Raw genomic sequence first — 20,074 nt, forward strand, 5'->3', positions numbered from 1 at the left:
TCAAATTCTGACTCATTCTTTTTATCCTTTCTTTTAATTTTATATTTTGACATAATTTCAGACTTAGAGAAAAATTGCCAAGTTAGTACAAAGAATTCTCATATGCCTTTTCCTAGATTCTCAAAATGCTAACTTTTTACCACATTTGTGTGATCATTCTCCTCTTTCTCTCTGCCTCTCCCTTCCCCAACTCCTTGAAAATGAATTTCAGACATGATGTACCCTTTTTTAGAGGCGGGGGCAGAGGGAGAGAGAAAATATTTTTTTAAAAAAGATATTTATTTATTTGAGAGAGGGAGTGAGAGAAGAGAGAGAGAGAGAGCAGCACAGGGCCGTGGGAGAGGGGAAGAGTGAGAGGGAGAAGCAGACTCCCCTCTGAGCAAAGAGCCTGGCTTGGGGCTTGATCCTAGGACTCTGGGATCTGAGCTGAAGGCAGACACTTAATTAACTAAGTCACCCAGGTGCCCCCAAAAGCAGCATAGCTTTTTAAAAAATACTATAGATGTATTCTTGTTTACTTTATTCCCTTTTGGCGGGGGTTGTCAAATGATCCTTAATTGAAATATTTTCCTTTGTGGTATTTAACTAGCTGGGCATTCCACTGTACCACTGTTGATGTCATCTATGATGTCATGAGGGTGGTGGCCACCAGCATTGCAGCCCACAGATGGGGCAGTCCCCAGGATCTCTTTAATGGTTCCAGAGAGTTCTCTGGCTAAAGATCGATGCTGCATCGGTCGGGCAATGTTGACAATCTCATCAAAAGTGATATTTCCATTGTGCTTAATGTTTTTCTGCTTCTTCCTGTCTCCTGGTGGTTCCTTGAGGGCTCTGATAATCAGGGCAGAGGCAGAAGGTGCCACTTCAATCTGGGCCTGTCTGTTCTGAATGGTCAGTTTCACTGGAATCCTCAGGCCCTTCCCATCACTAGCTGCCTTGATGATGTCATCACCCAACTTTTTTGGAGACAGCTCTGGGGTGATCTTCAGAGCCAGGGCAGATATGACGCTAACTTCCCCACCAGTGTACCTCAGGTATTTGACTTTGATCCCTTTGGGGTTAAACTTAGGTGGCATGGTGGAGGTGGCTGGTGTTGGATGAACCCGAATTTGGGAAGACTGAAGACATTTGCACCTTTGCCTCCTCTGAGCAGAAGCCAGAAAGTATTTTATTCCCTACTGATGAATATTTATGTTGTTTCCATTTTTTTCTATCACAATCTTTGTACATACATTTAAAGACATACCTAACTTATAATTTTCATACTTGAAATAGCTCCCCTCAAAGGTTTTTCCAGTTTGTACTCCCATCTACTGTGTATGAGATTGTTTGCATTTTTCTGATTATTAGTGATGTTGGACACCTCTTATCATGGCCGTTCCGATTTCTTTCGTGAATTGCCTTTTGTGTTCTTTGCTGTTAGAATGCTGGATTGCTGGTTTTTTAGTGACCGCTTATTCTAAGCATCTAGCAGCTCCCTCCGCTGTTGTCCCACAGCATTGCTCATACCCAGGCGCTGGGTGTAGAGATAGCATCTCTACCCTCAAAGAGCTTAGTTTTGAAAGGCCGCTTTGGGCATAGAAAAGAGCATGGGTTTAGGATTCAGACAAGACTTGGGTTTGAATCCCAGCTGTGTGATTTAGAGCAAGTCACATGAACTTACCAATGTCGCCATTTCCATAGAAGTAAAATGTGTTAACACCTCCCTTGCAGAGTGAGGATGGGAGAGACGACAGTGTATCTGAAGTGGCAAGCAAGGGCCTCTTACACAGTAGGCTCTCAATGAATGAAAAATCATTTAAAGGCAACTGTTAAGAGGTCAAAATGATTAGTTAGTTCTCAGAGGTACTAGGTATTACCTATGACTGGAATAAAAGAAAGGAGGTAGCTCCTCCCTCTGCAACGGCAGGGTAAAGATGAGTGATATGTGACACTCCCCCAGGCCCTGCTACAGTGTATCCCCTATCTTGTCTGCCCTCTGTGGCAGATTTCTGCTTTGTCCTGGACCCTCACCCCAATTCAGCTGCTCACTGTTGATGCAGTACTGCCATCGTCTTGGGGGAAAACAGGTGCTTCCTTCCTCAAATAAATGGGCTCTTTAGAACATTCTCTGTAAGAGAGGCTTCAGGGTGCTTTGCATACAGCTACCCATGATCTCAAGAAGTGTGGACTAGAGACTGCTGGAGGTGGAAACAGAACACTATGTGTGTGTGGCTTAGGAAGGGACTCAGAGACCAGGATTATAGATACAGCTCTGCCTCTGCTAGGTGACTCTTGGCATGTCTCTTACTTTCTTGGCTTCAGTTTCTCCATTACTGCAATAGGAGACTGGATCTCATGATTTCTAAAAACTATCTAAATGAGAACTCACCATGTAAGGTCAAAAGGTGTGTGTATATACACTACTCTCCTTAGTCACAAATCTCTGTACCTATCTTTTTTTTTTTTTTTAAGATTTTATTTATTTAGTGACACCTTGGTGGCTCAGTCAGTTAAGCATCTGCCTTCGACTCAGGTCATGATTCCAGGGTACTGGGATCAAGTCCTGCATCGGGCTCCCTGCTCAGTGGGGAGTCTCTTTCTCCCTCTGCCTCTGCCCCTCCCCCTGCTTGTGCTGTCTCTCTTTCTCTCTGACAAATAAATAAATACAATCTTAAAAAATTTTTATTTATTTATTTGAGAGAGAGTGCAAGTGCATGAGCTGTGTGTGTGTGGGGGGGGGGAAAGCACAGAGGGAGAAGGAGAAGCAGACGCCCTGCTGAGCAGTGATCTCGATCTCAATGCAGGGCTCCATCCCAGGACCCTGAAATTATGATCTGAGCCAAAGGCAGACCCTTAACAGACTGAGCTACCTAGGCGCCCCATACCTGTCTTAATGTCGTGGAGCACAACACTGCATTCCACTTATCTGGGGTCATGACATGGTTTCCCCACAGATCTGACAGTTGGTGGATCCACACCTAGTTCTTGGTTCTTAGAGCCTATGGGGAGTTAGTTTGCCTTCATTTCTTTAACACCTTTAGTGAGTGCTTGCTGTCTGCCAAGTACTGTGTAAACTGGTAAAGATAAAGAGATGAATATGTCAAGGCTTCTGCCTTCAGGGAGTCCACAATCCAGCTGGGAGACAACTGTAAGGCAGACACAATACAATTGCCTTGACAGAGATTTGTCCCAAGTGTAGGATAGCCCAGGGCAAGGAATGCCTGTTCAGTCTGGCTGACTTGGAAGGTCTTCCTGACCTTAGGAAAGGCTTGACATAGTAAGGTAAGTTGGGGCGTATTAGAAAGACAGAAGGGAAGTGGGAGGCCGTGGGAATGCCTTCAAAGGCACAGATGTGGGAGAGCGTAGTATCTTCTGGCACCTGCCCAGGATTCAGCATGGTGGTGAACAGGGAGGCAGAAATCAGCTCATGAAGTGCCATCCAAAGGACTACAGGTTTTTTGACATAACCTAAAGGGGGGAACTAAAGCATTTTGAGCATGGTAAAGTAGTAAATCTTTGTTGAATGCATGAGTCACAGTAGGATGGCTGGGTATAGTAATTAGGAGCTTTTCCTAACCTTGTGGCTTGGGGCAAGGTACTTAACCTCTGAATCTGTTTCCTTTTTTCTGAAATGGGAATTTGAAATCAACCTCAAGGATCACCTGGCTGGCTCAGTAGATGGAGTGTGTGACTCTTGAGCTCGGGGTTGGGGTTGTGAGTTTGAGCCCCATGTTCGGTGTACAGATTACTGGTAAAGAAGTAAATAAAGAAAAATAAAAATCAAACTCAAAACCTTAAAATTTAAAAGGTTTATATATAATGCATTTATTGAGTAAGAGTGGCACTTGATAAAAGCTTAACACATTATTTTTTGAGATAACTTTTGTTCTACACCATACACATTACCTAAACAATTTAGTAATCTCTGTGACCCATTTCTTTCTTTCTTTCTTTTTTAAGATTTTATTTATTTATTTGAGAGGGTGTGTGCACAGGCAGGGGTCGGGGGAGCGGCAGAGGGAGAATGTCAAGCAGAATCCTGCTGAGCTCCCAGCCCCGCATGGAGCTCAACATCAGGGACCCTGAGATCGCGACCTGACCCAAAACCAAGAGTCAGAAGCTCAACCAACTGTGCCACGCAGGTCCCCCTCTGTGACCCATTTCTAAGCCTGCTTCCTCTTCTGCAAAATGGTTCCTCCAAATTTACCTTTTCATTATAACCTGTAATACTGTAACACCTACCATAGTGTTGATTAAAATTTCTAATTATTTTCCTGGCCATACTTTTAGGCTATATCCAAATTGCATTTTGTTTTTCCAGCTAGACTCAAGCCTAGGAGACCAGAGACTAAAAAATTTACCACTGTATCTGCAGTTGCTAAAACTGACTGCCTCTTAACAGACGCTCAAAAAATGTTGGCAAGAAGAACCAATGTCAAGCTTATCTTTCAGGACTGTTGCTAAGGATCAATGAACTGATAAAGTGCTTTGTCATCATGTAAAGTTGTACAGATGGGTTTATTATTACTAAGTATTGAAATAAGGTGTGAGAAGAGGAAGAGAAGCCAGAGCCTTGCAACACAATCTTGTGGCCTCTGGAGGCTTCCAAAGGACAAGTATTAACTTCAATCTTTAGCAACAGTGCAGCTCTTCAAGGGTGTCTAACTGGCTTAGTCGGTAGAGCAAGTGACTCATCTCCCAGGGAGCTCAATACCCAACTCAAGACCCAGGTTGAGACTAGAGCTTACTTTAAAAAAAAAAAAAAAAAAAAAAAAAAGAGAGAGTGCAGCTCTTCAAGGTTCACAAAGAGTTAAATCTATTGCTTCGAATTCTAGGAAAAAGCCAGAATCGTCCCAGTGCAAATTAAATTCAACTTCAAACTAGAGGTGAAAGGGACCTGCCTAAGGTCACCTAGCGCTAGATGCCAGACTCTTGTCAAAGGGGTTTCTCATTGGTTGAGGTGCGCCTGTGGTCTGCGCAAGGGGCCTCCAGTCCCTGCACTCCTAACCTACTCTGGTCTCAGTTCGCTTTCCACGCCACGTGGCACAAAGAGGGTGCCCCAGAGGTCAAGCGTGGAGGAGGCAGAGCCCATCCGGAACCCCCTCACGGGCATCATGGGAAATGTAGTTTTCCTCTTGGGCACAGAAAGGATGCGCGCTCTTCCCTGGTTCTGCTTACTGAGTAGCATCTCCTGCGTGCAAGTCATTCAAACCAAGTGTTCCCCATTATAGATGCAGCCTAGGTATCTTTCAAAGAAGCCACGAAGGGGAAGGGGCAAAGCAAAGAACGCAAACCAAAAGATTGTCAGCGGGGAAGAGAAAGGGTTAACAGTTATTACGCACGCGCAGAGAAGGCCCGCAGGGTGGGCGGGGACGGAAGACGACTCCCGGGAGCTGTGTTTTCCCCGGAAGTGCCTTCCCTCCTCCCGGGTCCGCGCGGACGCGGTTTCCTTACCTCATTTGTCCTCGCCCCTCCCCGTCCCTCTACGCGTTTTGGTTCCTGGTTGGTGCTTCCTGGTCGCAGCCGCGGCAGTGAGTATGTGTGTGACGGACCCCCCAGCCGCCCGCGGCCGGGGGACCCCTGCCCGCCCTCAGTCTCTCCCGCTGGGCTGTGGAGCTAGCGCGTGTCCCCTCTCAGGCCTCGTGTCCCTCGTCTTGCCCCTGCTCAGGGCAGGGTGCAGCTCATGGCCCCTCAGTCGTGTTCTGCCTCACGCGGCTCAGCTGTCCGGCTGGGGTGTTCGCTTCTCCTTACCCGGCCAAGGGCGAAGTAGTGATTCAAAAAGCTCTGGGCGCCCATGGCCTCGGTGGGGGTGGCGTTTCTGCCTGTTATACTTTCTCCCCTCCCCCAATTCCCCTGATTTTTTTGGGAAGCCGGTCAGCCCGTTAGACGCTTAGGTCCTGCCGCCCTGAGGGAGCCCGGCCTGTGAGGACCGGACAGTCCCAACTCCAGCCTCTGCTGTCAGAAGCAGCAGCTACAGCTGTGGGACTAGAAAAATTTAGGGAGTTGTGCCCCTTCCCCCAGGTAAAACAGGGAGACTTGGACTGTGTTCACTAAGATTTGCTTTATCCTTCACATCCTGTGAGCTCGCAGTTAACTTCCAACTTTAAGAGCTGCAGGTGCTGTGGGAAAACTGGCTGGGAATCAGCAGGCCTTGGCTCTAGTCGCGGCTCCACCTCTGACTCGCTAGTGACTCTAGATATCTGTTTAGGCTGAATTCACCTCTATTTCAGATCACAGGAGATCTTTAGGCTCAGGGAATAAATAAGCTTCTCAGAGCCCGTTTCTCTAGGAGAGAGTGCAATTTAGTGACTCTTTCAGGTCCCTTCCAAAACTCTTGACTTTGTGTTTTGAATACTTTGCTACATCCAAAGACTTTGAAGTGGGCTGTGTATATATTTCGGACAGCGTTAGGCTTTGGAGACAGTTCAGTATTGCTGTTTTCCAGAGTCTGAGCGTAGGGAATGAACTGAGGAAGACGTGAAATGAGGATTCAGAAATAGCCAGAAGGCTAAGGCACTGTGTAGTTAAAGGAAGAAGGGGCTGAGAAAGGTGAAGGAAATGTTTTGAGATAGGATTTGTTATCATAAAAAGACTGTATACGAAGAACAGCTGGACTTGTCTGAATAAATTTAGCATAATTTTCTCCCACCAGTATCTTGTATTCTGTCTTCCTTTTTTTTTTTTTTTTTTTGTGAGCGTTGTTTCGCACATTTGGATTCCCAACCACAGCCAGATTTGCTTCTAAGTGAAAATCATATTTGAAGAATGGACAGAAATTTTAATACTAGACTCAGTAGTGTTCCAAATCTGTCACTGTCAGGATAGCTCACTAAGAGATGTCAGAAATTTTAAGTTGAAAATTAACTGTCTATTAATCAGTTTCCAGTGACCATTGGACTTAAAATCAAGCTGTAAATTTGATTTAAATCTTGAGATGGATACCTGTGTCATCAAGAAGAAACATTTAGGCTAAAAGTTCTTCGAAGGGAAGTAAGAGCAAAAGGTCCTGAATGACCAATTGGTAGACTGTTAGAGGACACATATTGGCTTTAAAAATAGTGTAGTAAAATCTGAAAGCTTAAATAAGCCTTAAGTTGTATAGTTTAAAAACTATTAATGAATGAAAAAAAAACCCCTCCCACTTTTGAATGGTGAAAGCCTTTGCAGTTATTCTCTATAGCTGTTTTATATTTGTTAAGCCACTTTAATGTTATAGATAAATTTCATTCGCAAGCTGGTGTTGTAGGTTGTTATACAAGAACCATCTTTTTTGGTCATGGGATTGCTGTACTCTGAGTACCAACTTGAAAGGTTCTTGGGTAAGAAACTGACAAATTATGCCTTTTTCGTAGTTTTTATACTCCACTGGGAGGTGAAATGGATATTTTTGAGATAAATTTAGGTGTTAGAGCCAACGCAGATATAGCTTTGAAGAAAGTTTTTTTTTTTTCTTTAATCTTTATTTGAAAATATTCTGAAAAATTGAAAAAAAAAATCTTAGTGAACACTTGACTAAGAGCCAGGGATATGTGAATCTGAATCTGTCCTATGTTCTTAATCAGCTGCATAACCTTGGTTAGGCTTCCTTATCTCTTTGGACCTTAGTTTCCTTATGTGAAAACTGAGGAGGTAGTGTGAGATAATCAGAAAGGTCTCTTTGAGACTTAAAATTTTGTAGCTCTCATAGGGACCTCATGTTATCCAGATAAGTATGCTTGAGAATCGTGTATAATGATTAAAAAGCTGAGGAAGTCTTCTGGTTCAAGACATATGTATTTATTTCATATTTGTCCTGCGAGTATACACTTAAAAAAATTAAATGCATTTGAATGTAATTAAAGTAGTAACATAAACATAAACCAAAATAGCCTCAGGCAGACCTTAACCCTGGCATACATAAGCTACATAAAGAGAAGAGCAAGTTATGCTGAGCACAATTTTCAAATACAGAAGGTACAAAATCCTCTTAAAGGCCATAGGGGCTAAATTGTTAAATTCATTTTTCTACATTTCAAGGAAAGAGATAAACCCCTAGACCCAAGGAAGTCAGTTTTTATTATATTTCTGTAGTTTATTTTTGGCATACATTCACAGGTGTGCCCATGGCTCTTTTCTTAATCCCTTTCCTTTGGGATGGCTCCAAGAGTAGTACAAATTTGTAACTCTGTAATTTAGCTCTTTTAATTTTTTCTGTGCAGCACTGGAATTATGTTATTTATGTTTTATCAGTATGGATCCAGTGAGGATTTTGAAGGAAGCATAATTCCTTTGACTTCTTTTAGAATTAATTTACCTATTAAATAAAAAGGAAAGAATTCATCTTTTATTTGAATTCCTCTGAGGCTAACATTTCAATATAAACTGATAAATGCTATGAGCATTATTATTCAGACAGCCACATTTAAGTTGTGTGACAACAACAGCATAGCAACCTGAAGGACAGTGTAAGAATGAAACAGGTGTATTGTAGCTTTTAGAAGAAAAAGGCATTAAAAGTTGGTTTCTTTTCTCCCCACCTTTATTGAGTTATAATTGACAGATACCATTGTGTAAGTTTAAGGTATACAACATCATGATTTGATACATGAAATGACTACCACATTTAGATTAGTTAACACATCCATCACCTCACGTATTTTCTTCCTCCTCTTCCGTTTTTTTTTTTTTCCGGTGAGAACATTTTAAGACCTACTGTCTTAGCAGATTTGAAGTATACAATATTGTTAACTCAGAACGTAATTATCATTTTTACTCCCAGCTTTATTGAGGTATAATTGACATAGAGCACTGTGTAAATTTAAGGTGTATGACAAAAGTTGGTTTCTTTATTTCTGTAAACAACAACAACAAAAAACTCCAGCATAATGGTAGTGCATTTTTGGCTCTTATGTATTTGGTTCTTAGAGTCAGCTGGTCATATTACCAAAACTACCATCAGAACACCCTGACATTTTGGACAGTGAATTGGTAAACTAAGAACAGCTAGTTTTTCTAAATTATATTTGTATAGCTAAAAAGGAAGTGGAAAGAGTAAATTGTCATTGTTATTGTTCTTTAAGCTGTCCCTGATTTTTGAACAAACATGAGTTATTTTTCCAGAGCTCTCATTTTGATCAATATATCAGAACCTAATTGAAACATCTGTGTAGATTTTTGGTTGATGATACGACAATAGTTGGAATAACTGGAGACAACTGTGAAATTCATCCTACCATAATTTCCATATTTTAGGCACATACTAGATTTATTAGGGCTGAAGAGCAAATGTCAGTTGATATTGTTCATTTATTTATTTTTTCATTAATTCAACAGACATTAATGGAAGTCCTGCTAAATACCAGTTACTGTGCTTGGCTTTGGGAATCTATTGTTTAACAAAGTGCATATAGTTTCTGCTCTCCTGGGATTTGTGATCTGTTTTTGTGAGACATTTACATTGAATTAGTAATTAGAACTGTAGTGTTTTGAAATGTAAAGTACTATAAAAGCCTATAAAAGGGACACACTTATTTTTAGTCTGGTGGGTCAAGGAAAGCTTCTCAGAAAAAGGGATGTTGAAGCTGAGTTGAAGGATGAGCAAGAATAATATGCCCACAGTAGGAAAGTAAAGTGCTCCTACAGCTAGAAGTTTTGCCTCAGTTTTAGGTCCTTAGTATGTTTTTCATACACATCTTTATAGCTAGTACAAAAGTAAACCAAGGTTTATCAGATATTTTATGTATTCTTTTAGTGAAGGATAAAAAGGCCATGAGATCAATTTTTTAACTGAGAATAAAAATCTGCACTAAAACAGTTATATGATTGTTGTTTCCTGTAGTGGATTTTAGTCAAAGTTGAACTAATATTCGTATGTGAGAATGCATAACTGAAAAGATGAGATGCAAAACCAGAACCAGGGGAAGAGATGAAGAATGGATGGAATAATGAGAATGACTTAAACTATTCTTGTGATTTTTAACATTTTAGAGAAAAAATTGGTGTCTGAAACAGTGGATCAACCTGTCTTTCCTTTCTAGCATACCTGCAAAATACGGTATTTCCATTAATAATTATAACTCAGTTTGTTGGTAGTAATTTTCATTTGGGAGGGGTGGGCATTATTAGAGCAGGTCTTAACAGGATTTAGAAATCCTTTAGAAAAAGGTATTCTTAAGAGAAAAAGTTATTTTAATATGTCATTGAGAACAGTGATGGCTTTCACAGAAGTTAGCTCTAAGGTGATACTGTTATGCACTTAACAGGCATTATCTGAGGTTTTAAAATATATTCTTTGTATGCTTTTCTCTTTTACAGCATCAGGGTTGCTGACTTTCCATGATGTTTGGTGGTTATGAAACCATAGAAGCATATGAAGATGACCTTTATCGTGAAGAGTCATCTAGTGAACTGAGTGTTGATAGTGAGGTGGAATTTCAGCTCTACAGCCAAGTTCATTATGCCCAAGATCTTGATAATATCATTAGAGAGGAAGAACATGAAGAGAAGAACTCTGGGAATTCTGAATCATCCAGTAGTAAACCAAATCAGAAGAACTTAATTATCCTTTCAGATAGTGAGGTCATCCAGCTATCAGATGGGTCAGAGGTCATCACTTTATCTGATGAAGATAGTATTTACAGATGCAAAAGAAAGAATTTTAGAGTCCAAGCAAAAGAAAAGACTCGAGGTCCTCCTGCATCTCTTCATTCTAATAAATTGACTGATAAGAAATGCAAGAGGAATATTGAGGCGCCTAAACCTGAAGAGATCCCGGGTACGATCCGAGAGGTCATGATTATAGAAGTCAGTTCAAGTGAAGAGGAAGAGAGCACCATTTCAGAAAGTGATAACGTGGAAAACTGGATGCTGCTGGGATGTGAAGTTGATGATAAAGATGATGATATCCTTCTCAATCTTGTGGGATGTGAAAACTCTGTAAATGAAGGTTAGTATCACGTTGACCATTTTGAAAAGTAGTACCATCTTTAATAAGGAAGACTGCTTTTCCTAGACAAAAGACCAATAGGGTCTGCTTCATTTAATTCCTCATCTTTTGGTCTTGTTTTTTGGCTTGTTTCTCATGAGACTCTTACCAGTGGCTACTCTAATGGTGGTCTGTCTGAACATCAGAAAGAGTATGTCAGAATATCAAAGACACTGCTTCTACTGTAAGCAAATTCATAGCTGCTTCTTCCTGTTTGGCTAGAGCCAGTTCTGGACCTGAAATCTTAGTCCCCTCTCTCTCTGCTTGGTATCACAGGTGAGTACTCCATCCACCTCTGACATTGGTCCTGTGCTCTCATTTGGCCAACTCTGTTGGGACTGCCTCTTCCCAAGTGACTTGCTTAGCCAGGAGTTAGCCAGGTAGCAAGCATGGGAAATGCCTGATATACTGAGGATATGAAGTTAGTATTGAAATTTTAGGAACTCCACAGTCACTAAGGTAGGAGGCTCTGAAGAGTTACTATAAGTCTACAGTAAACTACAGGAGGAAATGCAAGTTCTTAGAACCACATCATTCCAGGACTGAGATTTTGTTGTGAGCTTTGTCTTCTCTGTCACATAGTCTTGATGCTTATTCCTTTAAAAACTCCCTTTAGTTTTTCTCCCTGTATGCCTAATGCCTGGTCTCTTGCGGTAGTTTCCTAAATGATCTTTTACGTCTTCCCTGCACACTATTGTTAAACTAGTAGTCTTGAAATGCCCTTTTACTCATGGTACCTTACTGTGCTCCAAAACCTTTAATAGTACCTACTTGTTCTCAGAGGAAATGATGATATTGAATGTGGGTCATGCTTTGGAGCCCCAGTGATTGAGAGACTTTTTTTAAGGATATAAACTTTAGGTTTCCAGGCCATAGGATTTCGTGACTACTTAACTTTGCCCTTGTGGGAAAGCAGCCACAATACCTAAAGAAATGGGCTAACTATTCCAACAAAATCTTATTTACAAAAACAGGTGGCTGGCTCAGTCTGTCATAGGCCAACCCTGAGAAGTTGACAGCAAAAGGAAGAAAAGAAATAGAGTAGTAGCTAGCACACAGAATGGAATCAAGTGAAGTTTTATCAGAATATGGTAGATCTGATAATGTTTTTAGGTAGACGGGGAAAAAAACTTTGGAAGGAGAGTTTAAACCTGTTTGATGGATTGGGATAGTGAGGGCCAATTAAGAGACGGGACAGGTGTGTATGTCTGAATTTGTCTTAAAAGGGAAGAGACACACTGTTAGCTTCTAAATTATCAGATATTTATAGAGGTAGAGAAGAAAGAATAAATTCAGATGGGTTGCAGATGAGGGAATATATGAGGATGTGTTTGAATTTTTTGGGAAAATGAAAACAGAATTGGGAGTGGAAGTAGGCAGGGGTTACTTAGAAGCTTAGTGTGTGGAAAGCTTGTTTAAGTGTTATGGGGAATACTTTTTAGACAGTGGTTCCCAGTATTTTGAAGATGGCAACCTTTTTAACTTCACAACAATTTGTGGGCCCCCACATGACTGTAGTTATATTTCTAGTATTTGTTAATTGAGAAAATGCGTATTAGCTACTATTTTACTATTCTCTTACATGATGGTGTTTTATTAACCACAACGTCTATACATTTGAGAAATATTAATACATATATATGTATATGTCTTTATATAGTGCATACCTCTGGGCACCCATTGTGGTCACTAATCATGCAGCTTCCCAGGAGTCTGAAGCTCATGGTTGGGAAATCATTGTGCCGACAAATCAATAATAGAATAAAAGGATTACTTAAAAGTAGTATTCAGTCAAAATTGAAACAATATGAGCTTATAATGAACTCACTTTGAAGGATTTCATAACTTTTTCTAGTAATACTGGGCAGTCTAGAGCAAGCTTATGGAAACCAAATGATCCAGGGTTTGGCATACCATTACAGAAGGTCCAGAAGGTCAAAAGCATTTAGCCCAGTCTTTCTCTAAATTGCCTTCTCCTGACATCACACCTGGTTTCATCAAACACTAATGTGTTCATGGTGATGAGCCACTTTTCTTGAACTCAAGTTTCCCATGTCCACCTTACTGATTTTTCCATTTGGATATCTTATTGTCGTTTCAGATTTAACATACTGAAAGGTTTGATGAATTGAAATGAAAGGTGGTTTTTCCACAGAAAGAGGAGCAGGTTAACGGAGAAGTGATTAACAGTAGAACTAGGATTTCTCAGGGCACAATGAAAGAGATTGATGAGGGGTAGTGAGAATGGGGTAAAGGGTAGCTGACCCATATGGAAATGAGGATTCTAGAAGAAAGGGAATGGTAGATTTAGTCAGGTATAAATATACCCTATAGGAGTGAGGAAAAGAAGGTTGGTAATCAGGTATATAAAGAAATCTCTGGCAACCAATTTTAGTGTTTCATGTTGTAAGTAGACAATAAGAAGCATGATTGTTCTTGAACTGAATTTTTGGAGGAGGGGATATTTGTCTATTTTTAATTGAGGTGAAATTAGCATAACACAAAATTAACCATTTTAAAGTGTTTAGTTTAATGGCGTTTAGTACATTTACAGTGTTATGGGACCATCACATCTATCTAGTTCTAAAACCTTTTTACCACATCCAAAGGAAACCCTGCACCCGTGGAACTCTTTATTCCTTCTTCTCCCAGACCCTGGCAACCACTTTCTGTCTCTATGGATTTACCTATTCTGGATATTTCATGTAAATAGAATCATATAATACATGACCTTTGTGTCTGACTTCTTTCACTTAGGATAATGTTTTGGAGGTTTATAAATATTGTAGCATGTGTCAGTACTTCATTCCTTTTCAAGGCTGAGTAATATTCCATTGTATTGTTATACCACATTTTGTTTATTTGTCTGTAGATGGACATTTGGGTTGTTTCCACCTTTTAGCTATTATGAATAGTGCTACCTTGAACATTTATGTATAGGTATTTGAATACCTATTTTGGGTATTATTTTGAGTATATACCTAAAAATAGAATAGCTGGGATTTCTCCGTTCCTTCCCCTTCTCTTTCTCTCTCTCCCTCCCCCTTTCTTTCTTTCTTTCTTTCTTTCTTTCTTTCTTTCTTTCTTTCTTTCTTTCTTTCTTTCTTTCAGATTTACTTATTTATTTTAGAGAGAACATGTGCAGGGGGAGAGAGAGAGGGGCAGATTCCTCCTGAGCTTGGAGCCTGACCCGGGGCTCGATCCCACAATCCCGAGATCATGACCTGAGCTGAAGCCAAGAGTTGATCACTCAGCTGACCACCCAGGCGCCCCTAGTATAGCTGGGATTTCTATGTTTCACTTTCTGAGGAGCCACCAAACTGTTTTCCACAGTGGCTGCATCATTATACATTCCCACCAGTAATTTATGAGGGTTCCACTTTATTGTTTTTAACACACTTATGATGTTTCATATTCTATTTTGATGTGCTGGTATACTGTTCGTTATTTCTTACAGTTTTTTCTCTTAGTATTTTGTTTTTTATACTTGTTGCTTATGTTGGCTTATGTTTTTCTAGTATGGCTTTTATATTTTATTTTATTTTATTTTATTTTATTTTATTTTATTTTAGAGAGAGAGCAGGTAGGGAGGGGCAGAGGGAGAGGGAGAGAGAGAATCCCGAGCAGGCGCCATGCCCAGTGCAGGGCCAGATGCGGGGCTCGACCCCATGACCCTGAGATCATGACCAGAGTTGAAATCAAGAGTCGGACGCTCAACTGACTGAGCTACCAGGTGCCCCTCTAATATGGTTTTTTTTTTCATCAAATTTTCCTTGTATCTTTTCATCCACTTAAGTTTGTAAAGAAACTGATTCTTATAGGTAGGTATTCTCTTAAAGTTTAGTGGGTATATGTGTATAAATTTATCACACCTTTTCTGCAACATTAGTAACGTGATTAATAAGTAACATTAGTAATTAGATGCAAGACCTAAGTAATTCCGGGTAATTTTTTATTCCTTACATTCAGTGTATATTCCTCTTACCATATTGAAATTTATCCCTTGCTCCTAGGATCTGTTTTTTTGTTCCAGCTAAATTTAAACAAATTGTGCAATTTTGCAGATTAACTTGCTTGACTCTTATAAACTCTGACAAATATTCAAATATATATCTCCTGTGTTATTTCCTTGATCTGCTAATGCCATAATCCTATTTCTTTTCAGTTAATAAGCAATATATTCTGTACTGATGTTTATCTGATGTGCTGTTACTTTCTGTTATTATCCTGTTCATAAATAGATCTGAGTTCAGTTTATGTAATAGTCTTTAGAGAGAAGATTTTTTCATGTTGATGGAAATTTGTAGAAATTCAGACATACTTTTGAAATGATGATTATTAAACCATAGCAGTAGCTGTTTGGTATACTGCTCTTCCTCCTCCCCAAACTCCCAAACTGTGGCATATATAAATTATCAATATGATAAAAGAGATTACAGACTCCTTGAGGGGAGGTCTTTTCCATACTCAGTCTCCCTATGATACTTAGAGTAATTTTTTGACATGTATTATTTCTGTATTAATTGCTAAATGATCAAATATTGGGCATCTACTCTGTAGAATACATAGAGGAGATTTAAAATGATAAAAGACATAGTGTTAGCCTTAAGTGGCTTTGTGTTTCATTGAAGAGACAAAATTTATGTAATATTTATATTATTTAAAGATTTATTTATTTACTTTAGAGAGAGCACTTGAGTGTTTGGGGGATGGGGCAGACGGAGAGAATCTTTCAAGAAGACTCCCCACTGATGGGGCAGCTTGCCACTATGCAGGGCTTGATCCCAAGACCAAAGAGATCATGACCTGAGCAGAAACCAGGAGTCTGATGCTTAACCACTGAGCCCCCAGGTGCTCCTGTAATATATTTATATATTCTAAAAAGCCAAAACTAAGAAGCTATAAGTAATTTATGGAAGTCTCTCCTTCACCATGTGAGTTAAGTGTCTTAAAATCCTGATAATAGATGTAGTTGAAAACTTAACACTTCATAAAAAACAGGATTAGTGAATTTGAGGTAGTAACGAACAAATGAAGGACTATGTTAGTACATATGTATTTCCCATTTACTATTGTTAAATTAGTAGTAATGAATGCAGCACCATTCTTGCTCTGTGGAAACTTCAGACCATCCCCCATTACTTCAGTTTCAGTGAGATGCTTACACATTTATTTTCCTTTAATACAAAATCAGGCAGATAATACATTACCTGGAGACATTTTTTTCCTTACTGTTCTTTGTCTGAATATTTGATACTTTTCTGGTTATATGATTTGACATTCTTTTTATTTTTTTTTACGATTTTATTTTTTAAGTAATTTCTACACCCAGCGTGGGGCTCAAACTCCCAGCTCCAAGATCAAGAGTCATATTCTTTATTGACTGCATCAGCCAGGCGCCCCGATTTGAAGTGGTTTTTTTTTTTTTTTAAGATTTTATTTATTCGACAGAGAGAGCGAGAGAAAGAGAATACAAGCGGGGGAGCAGCAGGCAGAGGGAGAGAGAGAAACAAGCTCCCCGATGAGCAGGGAGCCTGACGTGGGGCTCGATCCCAGGACCTGGGATCATGACCTGCACCGAAGGCAGACAACTGACTGAGCCACTCAGGTGCCCCTGATCTGAAGTTCTTGATTAGCTTCCTGAGGTTCCATTGAGGACTTGCGAATGTAACAGTTTCATAACTTGCTCAGCCTAGCCTTCCTCCGTACATGCAGTGTTATGATGAGGACTTTGCTTATAATAAATTCATGCCAAAACATAGGCCCTGTTTTATCTGGCTTTCAGCTTTCTCTGCTGAGGGATGTAGGAATTTATTTCTAAGTTTTAGGCTTCCTTTCCTTCACTTTCTTTACTCTTTCCTAAGGCTTCTTTATATAACAATGCTTGCACTGTCATTTGTTTTCCTTTTTGAAATTCTCACCCTTTACTTTCTTTTATTATCTCCAGTACAACTGACTTGTAATTCTCATGTATTAGAAAGGTAGATCTCCTGGTTGAAGAAAAAGATACACCAAAGGAAATCAGCATGTTTCTTGATTTGTGAGGAGGATCTCAAGTTTGGGGAGGATTATTATATAAACTTGCCAGGTAATGGGGAGAGACAAGATGTTATTTAAGAATTACAGAGGAATGATCAGCTACTTATTTTCCTTTTTCCTGCATAGGGAAGGGATATTAATAGCTCTAGGAGTAAATATTAACTTTTTATTATGGAAAATTTAAAGTATATAAAAATAGAATGTTATATTGGACTCAGTGTCCCATCAACCAACTTATGACTAGTCCTTTCTCAATTATAACTGCATGCCCCTGTATTATTTTGAAGCACATCACATCCATCATTTCATTCATATATATATATATATTTTATATATATATAATATTTCAGTGTATATTTCTGAAAGGTAAAAGTTCTTAAGAAACATAATCCTAAATAAATTATCAATATTTCTTTTATTATTAAATACCCAGTCAGGGGCGCCTGGTTGGCCAGTTAAGTGTCTGACTCTTGATCTGAGCTCAGGGTTGTGAGTTCAACGCCCGCATTGGGCTCCATGCTGGGCGTGGAGCCCACACACACACACACACACACACACACGCAAAAGAACCCAAAAAGAAAAAACAAAAACCCGGTCAGCATTCAGATTTCCCATCCTGGCTCTTAATTTTTTTTCTTACAGTTTATTTGAATCAGATCCATTTATTGTAATTGATTGATAACTTAAATTATCCTTTAAGTCCTTTAATGTATAGATTCCATCTTTATTTTTTAATTCTCTTTTTTTCTTCCTTGTAATTTATGTGTTGTATTAACTGGATTGGTTGTCCTCTAGAACTTTCTGTAGTCTGAGTTTTGTGGTATTGTTTGACATACTCCCCTGCCCCCTGTGTTTCATGTGACTTGGTAGTTAGATCTGGAAGCTTGATTAAATTCAGGTTTCTTTCCCTGTGATTATGCTATAAACTAGATCCATGGATAGGTTCATTTGTTTCATTTTGCTCTGGATATGTTTATTTTTCAATATTGCCTTTTAAAAATTAAATTTGTTTTATAATTATGTAAAATGTTTATAAGATTCCAAATTTAAGCCAACAAGACAAGGTAAAATATATTCAGAAAAGTCTACCTTCTGTCCAGTCTTCATCCTATTTTTGCCATTCCCCTTATGGATAACTGTTCAGAGAAAATTGTTGGTTTGTTCTTAATACTAAAAAAATATAAGCAAATATGTATATATCTTTGTATTCTTTCTCCCCTTTCTTAAACAGAGGTATACTAACCACACTTAGCTCTACCTTTTTTTTTCCCTGTAACAGTATAGCCTGGAGATCAATCCATAGTAGTATGTAAAGATAGTCCTCATTTTTAGTAATGTGGACTATTTTTGGGTTGTCTGCGCTACTCTAAGCTGGATACGTTAGGCATGTAACAAATACGTTTTAGAGGTGAATGAATAGTAATTTAAAATGTTTGATGAATAAAATACTTTTACAGTCTTAAAATGTATTTCAAACACATATAATCGTCTAATTGTACTTTCACAAGCATGCTTTTATACTTTTTCCTGGTCTTAATGTTTGTTTCTCATTTAGTAATTTTGAAAGATTCAAACTTAGCAAAAAATTAGATTCAGATTTTAAAAAGAAATAACTTTTGAAGAACGAAGAAGATAGCATGTTGAAGAAGCTGTATTAGTTCCTAGTACGTAACTGTTAATGGTATAGAATTTTACATTAACATAGAGCTCGTTCGGTATGTACAATTTGACACATTGCTTCTTTAGTTTATCAGCATTGACAAATAGTCGATAATCTAGTAACTCTTAGTTGAATTTAATTGAAGTTCTACCTTTGCATATAGAGTAGTGCTTTTTACATAGTACTACTACATGAAGTTGAAGTGAAATTATGGCTTGATTAAAGTAAAAGCATGGCTTTTGAAATTGAAGTTAAAATAATGGCTTTCAGTGACTTAGTGCATTAAGTCTTTTATATATATATATATATTCTAAGTAAACTCTACCCCCAATGTGGGGTTTGCATTCATGACCCCGAGATCAAGAGTTGGATGCTCTACCAACTGAGCCAGGCAGGCATCCCAATATTGTAGTTGTCTTTGTGTCAAGTCCCCCTACTCCCCCAAAATATGCACATAAAAGTTTTGGATACAATTTCAGAGGATGAAGAACTCATCTAGAGGTAATTGCTGAATCCTTGGGATTTATTAAGCACTCAGCCAAGACCTGATAACCAACCAAAATTTGAGTAGAGTGAGTTACCTGTATGAATTTCAGTTTTTCAGATCAGTCATATTTTATTTGATCTGGGTCTTTACAAATGCTGCTTTTTTCTACCGGGATCACTTCCTACCTTGCCTGACTGATACCTACTCATCCCTTGGGTCTCAGTTTAAAGTTTAATTCTGAATGAGGTAACCTACAGACTCTTAATTAGTGGTAGTTATTATGTCTGTTATAGCTCCTCAGCTGACTAGCTGTGACTTTGGATAACTTAATCTCATTATTGGTAAAATAATAATTTTATTAAAGTAATAAAGGTAAAGTGAGAAAATGGATAGACTAAATTAATGTAATAGAAAAATGTTTTGACTAAATTCTTCTAACTACAAGATGACTGTGGCAAGCACGGGCATATAGTTGCCACTTGGTATTTTGAATTGAACGTTCTCGGCTTTTTTTGTGAACCCAGGTTGCTTTTGAACATGTCACTAGAATGGCACTTTCCTTATATAAATTTTATTTGATTTGGTGACATTTTAGCCAAACTAAATCTAAAGTCTTAAAATCTGTCCAATAGTTACTTACTGGATACATGTAATGTACAAGTTACTATACCGTTTAGGTGTTGGGATTCAAGAACTGCTATTTAGTCCCTGCCTTTAGAAGCTGTAAAATGCCTGACAATATGGAAGGTTCACTGTAACACTAAAGTTAAATACATTTCTACAAATATAAGAGATGCTCCAGCACATTACAAAATCATTTCCAGATGAATGTAATAGACTTAAAAAAAATTACATGTATAGGCAAAGTACAAGACTGAATTGTAAAGTAGCCTTTTGAGCTGGGTCTTGAAGAATGCATAGAATTTTCAGTTCAGGGTAAGTG

The 20,074-nt window shown here is 38.9% G+C and overlaps 2 protein-coding genes across 3 annotated transcripts in view; one reads left to right on the forward strand and one right to left on the reverse strand.

The window, feature by feature from the left end:
- Window positions 1-581: 581 nt before the first annotated feature.
- LOC103678477 (60S ribosomal protein L12-like) lies at window positions 582-1,091 on the reverse strand. The gene has a single exon (XM_040631400.1). It carries the CDS (start codon window positions 1,074-1,076, stop codon window positions 582-584), a length of 495 nt encoding a protein of 164 aa, XP_040487334.1. The 5' UTR covers window positions 1,077-1,091.
- Window positions 1,092-5,332: 4,241 nt separating this feature from the next.
- The window catches only part of ZCCHC7 (zinc finger CCHC-type containing 7), a 241,747-nt gene continuing 227,005 nt past the window's right edge, over window positions 5,333-20,074 (forward strand). Inside the window, exons 1-2 of one of the 2 annotated variants that reach the window (XM_008707832.2) lie at window positions 5,333-5,517; window positions 10,276-10,906. In XM_008707832.2, coding sequence (XP_008706054.1) covers window positions 10,297-10,906 — 610 coding nt within the window. In that variant the 5' untranslated portion in view covers window positions 5,333-5,517; window positions 10,276-10,296. The remainder of the gene's footprint in view (window positions 5,518-10,275; window positions 10,907-20,074) is intronic. The other variant, XM_008707831.2, reaches the window with a different exon arrangement.

This window comes from Ursus maritimus, unplaced genomic scaffold, assembly GCF_017311325.1.
Source record: "Ursus maritimus isolate PB19 unplaced genomic scaffold, ASM1731132v1 scaffold_17, whole genome shotgun sequence".
NCBI lineage: Eukaryota > Metazoa > Chordata > Mammalia > Carnivora > Ursidae > Ursus > Ursus maritimus.

What these genes read in the sequence shown, in the direction of transcription:
- LOC103678477 (XM_040631400.1), bottom strand. Translation starts at nt 1,076, where the DNA reads ATGCCACCTAAGTTTAACCCCAAAGGGATCAAAGTCAAATACCTGAGG.